We start from the raw sequence: 12,821 nt of genomic DNA, 5'->3' as shown, positions 1-12,821 counted from the left end.
TGGTTAAGTGATGATGTCTAGTAGTTATCATGTTGATGGTCATGCTGAATGGTTAAGTGATGATGTCTAGTAGTTATCATGTTGATGGTCATGCTGAATGGTTAAGTGATGATGTCTAGTAGTTATCATGTTGATGGTCATGCTGAATGGTTAAGTGATGATGTCTAGTAGTTATCATGTTGATGGTCATGCTGAATGGTTAAGTGATGATGTCTAGTAGTTATCATGTTGATGGTCATGCTGAATGGTTAAGTGATGATGTCTAGTAGTTATAATGTTGATGGTCATGCTGAATGGTTAAGTGATGATGTCTAGTAGTTATCATGTTGATGGTCATGCTGAATGGTTAAGTGATGATGTCTAGTAGTTATCATGTTGATGGTCATGCTGAATGGTTAAGTGATGATGTCTAGTAGTTATCATGTTGATGGTCATGCTGAATGGTTAACTGATGATGTCTAGTAGTTATCATGTTGATGGTCATGCTGAATGGTTAAGTGATGATGTCTAGTAGTTATCATGTTGATGGTCATGCTGAATGGTTAAGTGATGATGTCTAGTAGTTATCATGTTGATGGTCATGATGAATGGTTAAGTGATGATGTCTAGTAGTTATAATGTTGATGGTCATGCTGAATGGTTAAGTGATGATGTCTAGTAGTTATCATGTTGATGGTCATGATGAATGGTTAAGTGATGATGTCTAGTAGTTATCATGTTGATGGTCATGCTGAATGGTTAAGTGATGATGTCTAGTAGTTATCATGTTGATGGTCATGCTGAATGGTTTAGTGATGATGTCTAGTAGTTATCATGTTGATGGTCATGCTGAATGGTTTAGTGATGATGTCTAGTAGTTATCATGTTGATGGTCATGCTGAATGGTTAAGTGATGATGTCTAGTAGTTATCATGTTGATGGTCATGCTGAATGGTTAAGTGATGATGTCTAGTAGTTATCATGTTGATGGTCATGCTGAATGGTTAAGTGATGATGTCTAGTAGTTATCATGTTGATGGTCATGCTGAATGGTTAAGTGGTGATGTCTAGTAGTTATAATGTTGATGGTCATGCTGAATGGTTAAGTGATGATGTCTAGTAGTTATCATATTGATGGTCATGCTGAATGGTTAAGTGATGATGTCTAGTAGTTATCATGTTGATGGTCATGATGAATGGTTAAGTGATGATGTCTAGTAGTTATAATGTTGATGGTCATGCTGAATGGTTAAGTGATGATGTCTAGTAGTTATCATGTTGATGGTCATGATGAATGGTTAAGTGATGATGTCTAGTAGTTATCATGTTGATGGTCAAGCTGAATGGTTAAGTGATGATGTCTAGTAGTTATCATGTTGATGGTCATGCTGAATGGTTTAGTGATGATGTCTAGTAGTTATCATGTTGATGGTCATGCTGAATGGTTTAGTGATGATGTCTAGTAGTTATCATGTTGATGGTCATGCTGAATGGTTAAGTGATGATGTCTAGTAGTTATCATGTTGATGGTCATGCTGAATGGTTAAGTGATGATGTCTAGTAGTTATCATGTTGATGGTCATGCTGAATGGTTAAGTGATGATGTCTAGTAGTTATCATGTTGATGGTCATGCTGAATGGTTAAGTGATGATGTCTAGTAGTTATCATGTTGATGGTCATGCTGAATGGTTAAGTGATGATGGCTAGTAGTTATCATGTTGATGGTCATGCTGAATGGTTTAGTGATGATGTCTAGTAGTTATCATGTTGATGGTCATGCTGAATGGTTAAGTGATGATGTCTAGTAGTTATCATGTTGATGGTCATGCTGAATGGTTAAGTGATGATGTCTAGTAGTTATCATGTTGATGGTCACGCTGAATGGTTAAGTGATGATGGCTAGTAGTTATCATGTTGATGGTCATGCTGAATGCTTAAGTGCTTCCATCTAGAGCAGGAGAGAAAATAAATACTAATAATTGTTATATAAAGATTTAGAAAACATGTACACGTAATGTTATTTATTTAAGTAAACATGTTAAACATGTTTTCATATTAAATTATTAACATATATTGCTTTTATACTTACAAGAATAACAAATGGACATGTTAATAAAACAGCAACAATGTCATTTAACAAGGTCTATCAGCCTGAATGTGATTAGATACTGATAACAGTGTGACCTGCAGTTGGACACAGACAGAGGGCAGAACAGTACTGAGAGGACACACACACACTGCACGCCACACGCAGGCACACACACACACACATACACAAACACATACACACACGTAAAGTTCCCCTTTTAAACATCTGATAAAGATGCAGATATAGATTTCCTCCACCACTTCTGAATAACTCCTCACACTGATGTCACACACAGACAGCATACATAGAAAAATAAGGACCCTATATGGCCATTGATGGCTGGTCACAGAGTACAAGCCATAACGTGACCTCCTTATGAAGGCTGGGATGTCAAAGCCTCAGTAATGCTCTAAGATCTATGTCCAATTTTGTATCTGCTAAAATAGATGATCACTTCAATTATATCTTGAATAATTTAAAACTGATGGGAAACAACCATGTTTAGATTAGAAACTAAGGCTGGTGCAAGTCACGTGGTAGCCAGTGTTGTGTTGATTTGACAGTTTCCCCATTCACTGTGGTTGACTGATAAAGAGATTCACTACCATAAGTCACACAGAGGCAGTACAGTCCAGGGAGAAGAAAGGTACAGACGTACATTAGAGCTGAGGTTAGAAGTAGAAGTTACTGTATTTGACCACAAGTGTGTTAAGATGTCAGAGGGAGTCTATGAAAACTCAAACAGATTTGAAGATGACGAGCCTGATGCAATGAAGAACACAGACATTGATGGCCAATTATATGGCAACGTAAGAGCCTTCAAGCCCAGTCCAAGAGATGGAGTTGTTGCTTCAGGTAAGATTGCACGCACACACACACACACACACACACACACACACACAAATTAAACACACACATTACAGGTGAGATTATCCTATAGTACTATAGCTTTGTTTGTCCCAATCCTGGATGATACAGTAAAACATATTACCAAAGTTCTTACTTTAATCATTTGTGATTCAGTTCATGTTCAGTGGTGGAAGAGACCCTCTGGAGTTGCTGCAGTGTCTCTGGGGCTGCTGTGTGTTCTCCTACTGGCTGGGATCATAGGCCTGTCTGTCTACTGTAAGTTTAGTATGTTGTCAATGAGACTTAAGTAGCTTACTTAATCATACTTAATCATTAATGGTGTGGTAGTTACATGTTTGATTAACTTTACCCTTTTACATGTGGAGTCATTGGTCATCGCGACTCAAAAGAGAGAAACCAGCTACAGGCCAGTTATAACAACCTGACTGAAGAGAGAGACCAGCTACAGACCAGTTACAACACCCTGACTGAAGAGAGAGACCAGCTACAGGCCAGTTACAACACCCTGACTGAAGAGAGAAACCAGCTACAGGCCAGTTACAACACCCTGACTGAAGAGAGAGACCAGCTACAGACAAGTTACAACAGCCTGACTGAAGAGAGAGACCAGCTACAGACTGAGAGAGAGATTCTTAACAGGAGGCTTACCAATCTCAGTGAGTACACCTACAGTAATACATTATCATTAATCCCACACACTTTAAAGTGTGTCTGTATTCTTTCATAAAGTGTTTAGTGTGATAAGTTGAAGGAAATTCATGTTTTCATCTTGTAGAACAAACCTGTCCTGAAGGCTGGCAGAAGTTTGAATCCAGTTGGTACTTCCTGTCTACTGAGACTAAAACCTGGAACGAGAGCAGAGAGGACTGTATGGAAAGAGGAGCAGACCTGGTGATCATAAACAGTGATGAGGAACAGGTGAGAGAGAGAGAGAGAGAGAGAGAGAGAGAGAGAGAGAGAGAGAGAGAGAGAGAGAGAGAGAGAGAGAGAGAGAGAGAGAGAGAGAGAGAGAGAGAGAGAGAGAGAGAGAGAGAGAGAGAGAGAGAGAGAGAGAGAGAGAGAGAGAGAAGAGAGAGAGAGAGAGAGAGAGAGAGAGAGAGAGAGAGAGAGAGAGAGAGAGAGAGAGAGAGAGAGAGAGAGAGAGAGAGAGAGAGAGAGAGAGAGAGAGAGAGAGAGAGAGAGAGAGAATATGGGTGTACAGGGGGTAGATATAATCAAACATGCAAATATATACAGTACCAGTCAAAAGTTTGGACACACCTACTCATTCCAGGGTTTTCTTTATTTTGTACTATTTTCTAAATTGTAGTATAATAGTGAAGACATCACACTATGAAATAACACATATGGAATCATGTGGTAACCAAAAAAGTGTTAAACAAATTCAAATATATGTTATATTTGAGATTCTTCAAATAGCCACCCTTTGCCTTGATGACAGCTTTGCACACTCTTGGCATCCTGTCAGTCAGCTTCACCTGGAATGCTTTTCCAACAGTCTTGAAGGAGTTACCACATATACTGAGCACTTGTTGGCTGCTTTTTCCTTCACTCTGCGGTCCGAGTCAACCCAAACCATCTCAATTGGGTTGCGGTCTGGGGATTTTGGAGGCCAGGTCATCTTATGCAGCACTCCATCACTCTCCTTCTTGGTAAAATAGCCCTTACACAGCCTGAAGGTGTGTGGGTCATTGTCCTGTTGATAAACAAATGATAGTCCCACTAAGCCCAAACCAGATGGGGTGGCGTATCGCTGCAGAATGCTGTGGTAGCCATGCTGGTTAAGTGTGCCTTGAATTCTAAATAAATCACAGAGAGTGTCACCAGCAAAGCACCCCGCCACACCATAACACCTCCTCATCCATGCATTACGGTGGGAGCAACACATGTGGAGATCATCCGTTCACCCACACCACGTCTCACAAAGACACGGTGGTTGGAACCAAAAATCTCCAAATTGTACTCCAGACCAAAGGACTTATTTCCACCGGTCTAATATCCATTGCTTGTGTTTCTTGGCCCAAGCAGGTATCTTCTTCTTATTGGTGTCCTTTAGTAGTGGTTTCTTTGCAGCAATTTGACCATGAAGGCCTGAGTCACACAGTCCCATCTGAACAGTTGATGTTGAGATGTGTCTGTGACTTGAACTCTGTGGAGCATTTATTTGGGCTGCATTTTCTGAGGCTGGTAACTCTAATGAAGTTATCCTCTGCAGCAGAGGTAAATCTGGATCTTCCTTCCCTGTGGCGGTCCTCATGAGAGCCAGTTTCAACATAGCGCTTGATGGTTTTTGCGATTGAACTTGAAGAAACTTTCAAAGTTCTTGAAATGTTCTGTATTGACTGACCTTCATGTGTTAAAGTAATGATGGACTGTAGCTTCTCTTTGATCATTTGAGCTGTTCTTGCCATAATATGTCAAGAACAGATACTGGTATAAAACCTTGTCACAACACAACTGACTGGCTCAAACGCATTAAGAAGGAATGAAATTCCACAAATTAACTTTTAACAAGGCACAACCGTTAATTGAAATGCATTCCAGGTGCCTACCTCATGAAGCTGGTTGAGAGAATGCCAACAGTGTGCAAAGGTGTCATCAAGGCAAATGGTGGCTATTTGAAAATCTCAAATATAACATGTATTTTGATTTGTTAACACTTTTTGATTATTACATGATTCCATATGTGTTATTTCATAGTTCTGATGTAGGTGAAAAATCTGTCGATGTGCCCTTAAGCAAGGCACTTAACCCTAATTGCTCCTGTAAGTCGCTCTGGATAAGAGCGTCTGCTAAATGACTAAAATGTAAATGTATTCACTATTATTCCACAATGTAAACAAATAGTAAAAATAAAGAAGAAGCCTTGAATGAGTAGGTGTTCTAAAACTTTTGGCTGGTAGTGTATATATATTTATCTTTCTCAACAACAGACATTTCTGTACAACCTCCAGAAGAGTGTCTGGATTGGTCTGACTGACTCTGTTAATGAGGGGACTGGAAATGGTTGGACGGCAGACACTGTCCACAGGGTGAGAGATGATAAACTAATCTGTGAATAAAGCTCCATTCAACATTTTTCTATACAGGTTACTGTCATTGATGATAGCAGTCAACAAAGTTAACTTTAAGATGAAAAATGCTGTATATTATTTAGGATGGTGATGTTCTATCCATGATGTCTGACTGTTTTTAACCCTGTAGGGACTGGTATTAACCATGATATCTGACTGTTTTTAACCCTGTAGGGACTGGTATTAACCACAATGTCTTCTAACTCTGATGTCTGACTGTTGTTTACCCTGTAGGTACTGTTATTAACAATGATATCTGATGGAATTTAACCCTGTAGGTACTGGTATTAACCATGATATCTGACTGTATTAACCCTGTAGGTACTGGTATAACCATGATATCTGAAGGTATTTAACCCTGTAGGTACTGGATTAACCATGATATCTGACTGTATTTAACCCTGTAGGTACTGGTATTAACCATGATATCTGACTGTTTTTAACCCTGTAGGTACTGGTGTTAACCATGATATCTGACTGTATTTAACCCTGTAGGTACTGGTATTAACCATGATATCTGACGGTTTTTAACCCTGTAGGTACTGGTATTAACCATGCTATCTAACTGTTTTTAACCCTGTAGGTACTGGTATTAACCATGATATCTGACTGTTTTTAACCCCTGTAGGATACTGGCATTAACCATTGTATCTGCATGATTTTACCATGTAGGTACTGGTATTAACAATGATATCTGACTGTTTTAACCCTGTAGATACTGGTATTAACCATGATATCTGACTGTTTTAACCCTGTAGTACTGGTATTAACCATGATATCTGACTGTTTTTAACCCTGTAGGTACTGGTATTAACCATGATATCTGACTGTTTTTAACCCTGTAGGTACTGGTATTATCCATGATATCTGACTGTTAATAACCCTGTAGGTACTGGAATGACCAACAGCCTGATAATGCAGGTCCTACTGGGGGTGAGGACTGTGTTGAGATACACAAAGAATGGCGTCCTCTAAAGGCATGGAATGACATGCCATGTGACAGCAAACTCAACTGGATTTGTGAGAAAGTGGTTTAACATCACCATGACAACATACTGTAACACGTACAGTAGCCTACAGTGCACACAACTTCCTCTCTCTCTCTCTCTCTATCTCTCTCTCTCTGTCCTCTCTCTCTCTCTTCTCTCTCTCTCTCTCTCTGTCTCTCTCTCTCTCTCTCTCTCTGTCTAACCTACAAACACACGTATTGTTATATTTGTTTTGTAGTAGCATATTATAAAAGTCCTACTTATTTCCTGTTTGTAGCTTCCTGTGTACCAGTAGTTATGTTTCACACATCATCAGATACAAAATGACGTTAATATATTTGACTTTTGCACACTCTACATGCAGTGCATTCATCAGTTACAATTCAAATACATTCTTCTACTTGCTACATATATTTACATGCTCCCATTTAGGTCTGGTGCAAACATTCTCAATCTTACCAAACCACCATTACATACACTGTATAGGAGTGTTGTAGAGATATCAAAGGGTATCAAAGGATGTTACTTAATCATTTTTGACAGTCAGTCTTTGTTGTCAAGTTACATATAAGCACAAAATCATATGCTCATATTTGACTGTTGTTCCCCTATATGGGTCCCAAAAGAGGGTAGTGAAGTGGTTCAACCAGCTGACACTCAAAAACTCCTCAACCAATCAGGTTCATCAGTGAGAGGAGAGCCCTGGTGGTTTCTGTTGTCATCTCATCCTCACTGGTTAAGCTACCCACCCTCAATATCCACTTGGAGCAGTTTGTAGTGTCACATCTATTGTATGGACATTATAATGCCCATGTTTGTAGTCCTGGACCTCCTGAACATGTTGATGTATATTTGGGAGTAAACAGAGGGTCCAAATCAGCAGAAAGGTGAAAGGAAGGAGGAGTTCTGGAAACTACCTGAATATCTTGGGGCTGTTAGCATTATGATATTTAATATATTTAACAGCTAGACTTTGTTCTCCACTTCCCCTCTATTATCTATATCTTCCTGGTATGATAGTGTCCTGTCCATCATCACAAATAGCAAGTCCCATTCCCTGGGCAGGAGGACTGTGTTGAGATATACTCGGACAAGATGACCATGTAGAGACATGGAATGATTATATGTGCAGCAGAAAATGGTTTAACAATAAGCACTGTAACAATCTCACACACTCACACATGCACACAAGTACGTACACAAGTATGCAAACTTGTTCTATTTTTTGTATTAGCATAGCCACAACTACTCATGTCATTTTGTTGATACTTCCCTAGAGTAACACCTACAGCAATCACACTGACAGAGAAACACAGATGACTCAGAGACAGAGATATCACTAGAAGCAGAGACTTTAACGTATAGAGGGCTTGCAGTTGACGTACGACACCTCTGGTGGCCATGTGGGAAGACCACCACATTAATTCTAGAAGCAGAGACTTAATGTATAGTAGACCTATGTAGAAAGATAGACCCAGGCATTGTTAAAGATGTCAAAGGTCATCTATGCTGAGCCAGATATGAACAAGAAGGTCAAGTTTGACAGATGTGAGATGGAGGAGAGGATTATGGATATCTACGTCAGTGCAGACACCCTGAGAGACGGTGAGACCAGCACCAAGAGAGAAGAGACAGCAGACACTGCTCCTAATAATGGACCAGGAGAACCAGTACTCAGGTAAAACACACACAGATGTATCTTAGCATGATAGCGCAGGATCATTTTGATCACTCTTTTGATGCTGAGAATTTTCCTGAATAGCAGGAAATGCAAACTTTTAGTGTATCAAGGTTTAAAAAGGTTCCTAAAGTTTGTAATTTCACATTGAAATTAAGATATGATTTGCCCTAAAGAAGAAGAAAAAAAAGTCAATTAATTATAATTATCATAATAATTATCATTTCCTGTTGCTGCAGGACTATTTTCCAGTTATAGCAAACCTGCTCAAATTAAGATCCTACATCTGTATATTTTGCAGTGTGTCTGGGGCTGCTCTGTGTTTGATCATAGGCCTTTCTGTCAACTGTGAGTTTGTGTCATATGTTCATTGCTTGTCAACTAGTAGTAAGAAGTGCTGGTTGATAGGCTTATTACCTATTTATGTAAATAAGGTATTTTCATATGAAAATGTAATTACCTAACAAATAATGATCATTGTTGATGACCCACTCTTGATGATGGTATCTACATCTACAGAGTATGGCTTTAAAGCTGAAAAAACATAGGACTATGTCTATAATTGAGGAGGATGTTTGTACCACAGTGTCTGACTGTCTGGTTCTCTGTGTTGTTTAGGTTACTGGGGGGCAGGACAGCCTGATAATGGTGGTCAGTTCTCTGGGCAGGAGGACTGTGGTGAGATATAACTATGGACAAGATGACTCTGTAAAGACATGGAATGGTGACAATTATTTCAAAAAACATAACTGGATCTGTGTGATAATTGTTTAACAGTTGCCTACTATAACAATGTTCTCTCTCTCTCTAGTAGTTATTATGTTGATGGTTGATACAGTACTGAATGGTGAAGTGATGTTTCAACTAGTGGTTAAAGAGAGAGATTAACTCACCATAGAGGTGAAATAGTGGTATTACAGACTTGCCAACGGGCTTTTCTCAATTCATCTTTCCTTGGATCTTTCTCACGTCCTCTCTCTCCCTCCTTCTCAAAACACATTGGAGAATATAATCCTAGGGAGGGACCTTGGACCTTATCCTCTAATAGGGTGAGAAGGAGAGAGAGGAATGGAGATAGAAGGGAGAGGAGAGGAAAAGAGAGGAGATAGGAGGAGAGGAGATATGAAGAGAGGAGATATGAGGTAGAGGAGATAGGAGGAGAGGAGATAGGAGGAAAGGAGATATGAGGAGAGGAGATAGAGGAGAGGAGATATGAGGAGAGGAGATATGAGGAAGAGTGAGATAGTAGGTAGGAGATAGGGAGAGGAGATAGGAGGAAGGAGATATGAGGAGAGGAGATAGGAGGAGAGAGATAGAGAGAGAGATAGGAGAAAGGAGATATGAGGAGAGAGATAGGAGAGAGGAGAAGGAGAAAGGAGATATGAGGAGAGGAGATAGGAGGAGAGGAGATATGAGGAGAGGGAGGATATGAGGAGAGGAGATAGGAGGAGAGGAGATAGGAGGAGAGGAGATGTGTGTGCTTGCGTGTGAGTGTTTCTGATTGTAGGTGTGTGGGGGTATGTGTGTGCAGGTGCGTGCTTGCTTGAATATGTGAGTGTATGCATGCATGTGTATGCGTGCTTGTGTATTTGTGTGTGTGTGTGTGTGTGTGTGTGAGTGTGTATGTGTGTGTGTCGGGGGGGTGGGTATATGTGCATGTGTGTGTGTTCTCACATCAGTGTGTATCTCCTCAGGACCTGAGGATTCAGGGAGAAGACTCTACAGGATGGTGCTGTGAGCTTTGGGATGCTGTGTGTTTTACAAGTCACTCACAACATCTCCCTGAGACTAGACTGTGAGTGTATTGTTATCTAATCATTACACTATATCAGACTTTCACAACAAGGTCCAAATTCACTAAATTCCTCCTCTGTTAGACATGTTTAAGGAACTTGCAAACCACATCCAAGATATTCTGTCCACTTTTAGCATTGTTTAGACTGTTTGTTTTTTAATGCCTGTAACTTACAGTTTGCAATAAAGAAATTGTGCTTTTTACAATTGCTATATGTATCAATCCTTTCAGAAAAAAGAATCATCAAAGACTCTGAAGAGAAGCAATTTCTCTTTATAAAACCAACCTGACTAAAGAGAGAGACCAGCTACAGACCAGATACAACAACCTGACTAAAGAGAGAGACCAGCTACAGACCAGATACAACAACCTGACTAAAGAGAGAGACCAGCTACAGACCAGATACAACAACCTGACTAAAGAGAGAGACCAGCTACAGACCAGATACAACAACCTGACTAAAGAGAGAGACAGCTACAGACCAGATACAACAACCTGACTGGTCAGAGAGACAGGCTTCATAATTTGCTTTCTGGTGAGTGAGCTGGTTCCCTCTATATGAAGTCAATTTCTTAATTGAGATCTAGTCCAGTGAATCATGGAAAATAAATATCTCATTAAAATCTCTCATCTCTCAAAACCTGGGGAGGAAGGGAGGGAGGGACGGACGGAGGGAGGGGGAGGGAGGGAGGGAGGGAGGGGGAGGGGGAGGAGAGGAGAGAGAGAGAGAGAGAGAAGAGAGAGAGAGAGAGGAGGAGAGAGAGAGAGAGAGAGAGAGAGAGAGAGAGAGAGAGAGAGAGAGAGAGAAAGAGAGAGAGGACTACAGGGTTAAAAGCAGTCAGATATCATGGTTATACCAGTACCTAAACGGTTAAAAACAGTCAGATATTACAGTTACAACATCTAATAATATACAGACATTTTTCATCTTAAAGTTATCTTTGTTGACTGTCTGCCATCAATGACAATAACCTGTATAGAAAAAGGTTGAAATGCAGACTTCTTTACAGATTAGGTCTCATCCCTCACCCGGTGGTCAGTGCTGTTCCGTCCACCCATTTCCAGGTCCCCTCATTAACAGAGTCAGTCAGACCAATCCAGACTCCCTTGTTGAGATTGAAGAGAAACTCCTGTTGTTGAGAAAGATCAATATTTATACAGTGAGTTACAAAAGTATTGGTACAGTGACAGATTTATGTTAGTTTTTGGCGCTGTACTCCAGCACTTTGATTTGAAATAATAGAATGACTATGAGGTTAAGGTGTAGACTGTCAGCTTTCATTTGAGGGTATTTTCATCCATATCGGGTGAACCGTTTAGAAATTACAGCACTTTATGTACACAATCCCCTATTTCAGGGACCATAAGTATTGGGAGAAATTCACTTATATGTGTATTAAAGTAGTCAAAGCTTAGTACTTATATACCCATATTCATAGCACACAATGAATACATCAAGCTTGTGACTCTACAAACTCGTGGATGCATTTCCTGTATGTTTTGGTTGTGTTTCTAATTATTATGGTGCCCAATAGAAATTGATGGTAAATAATGTATTGTGCCATTTTGGAGTCACTTTATTGTAAATAAGTATATAATGTGTTTCTAAACATTTCTACAATAATGTGGATGCTACCATGATTACAGATCGTGCTGAATGAATTGTGAATAATGATGAGTGAGAAAGTTAAAGATATACAAATGCACAAATACCTTGAACTGAAAGCTGTCAGTCTGCAGTTAAAACCTCATAGTCATTGTATCATTTCAAATCCAAAGTGCCAGTTCTCTCTCTCTCTCTCTCTCTCTCTCTCTCTCTCTCTCTCCTCTCTCTCCTCTTTCTCTCTCTCTCTCTCTCTCTCTCTCTCTCTCTCTCTCTCACTCTCTCTCTCTCTCTCCTCTCTCTCTCTCTCTCTCTCTCTCTCTCTCTAACCCACATACACGCACCAGTGGACCCACTCACTCATGCATGTCTACACGTTTGTAGTTTCCTGTGTACCAGTAGTTATGTTTCACACATCATCAGAGTCAACATGAATTTAGTACATTTTTATGAAAGGTCATAGCAGAAAAAGCACAGAGACAGACACAGGGGCAATGACAGGACCAGAAACTGAGAATAGACTGTAAAACACAAACAGTTGTTGGAGATGTCTGAGGCCATCTATGCTAACCGAGAAGGTCAAGTTTGACAGAGGTGAGGTGGAGGAGAGGATTGTGGATATCTACGTCGGTGCCGACCCCCTGAGAGACGGTGAGACCACTAGGATATTATTCTACAATGTGTTTTGAGAAGGAGGGGGGGAGAGAGGATGTGAGAATGATGAATTGAGAAAGAGCCCATAG

At 40.1% G+C, this 12,821-nt stretch overlaps 1 protein-coding gene across 1 annotated transcript in view; it reads left to right on the top strand.

The window, feature by feature from the left end:
- Window positions 1–2,839: 2,839 nt before the first annotated feature.
- Window positions 2,840–12,821, top strand: part of LOC311110191 (uncharacterized protein) — a gene marked incomplete at both ends in the record, with an annotated part of 21,920 nt that continues 11,938 nt past the window's right edge. The window contains 4 exons of the mRNA XM_084188742.1: window positions 2,840–2,924; window positions 3,093–3,194; window positions 3,299–3,595; window positions 3,715–3,857. Coding sequence (XP_084044868.1) covers window positions 2,840–2,924; window positions 3,093–3,194; window positions 3,299–3,595; window positions 3,715–3,857 — 627 coding nt within the window. The remainder of the gene's footprint in view (window positions 2,925–3,092; window positions 3,195–3,298; window positions 3,596–3,714; window positions 3,858–12,821) is intronic.

The sequence above is a fragment of the Coregonus lavaretus genome, assembly GCF_964263955.1.
Source record: "Coregonus lavaretus genome assembly, contig: SUPER_35_unloc_2, whole genome shotgun sequence".
NCBI classification, from domain to species: domain Eukaryota; kingdom Metazoa; phylum Chordata; class Actinopteri; order Salmoniformes; family Salmonidae; genus Coregonus; species Coregonus lavaretus.
The sequence above is the reverse complement of the archived record's forward strand: the minus strand, read 5'-3'. Positions and strand labels throughout refer to the sequence as shown.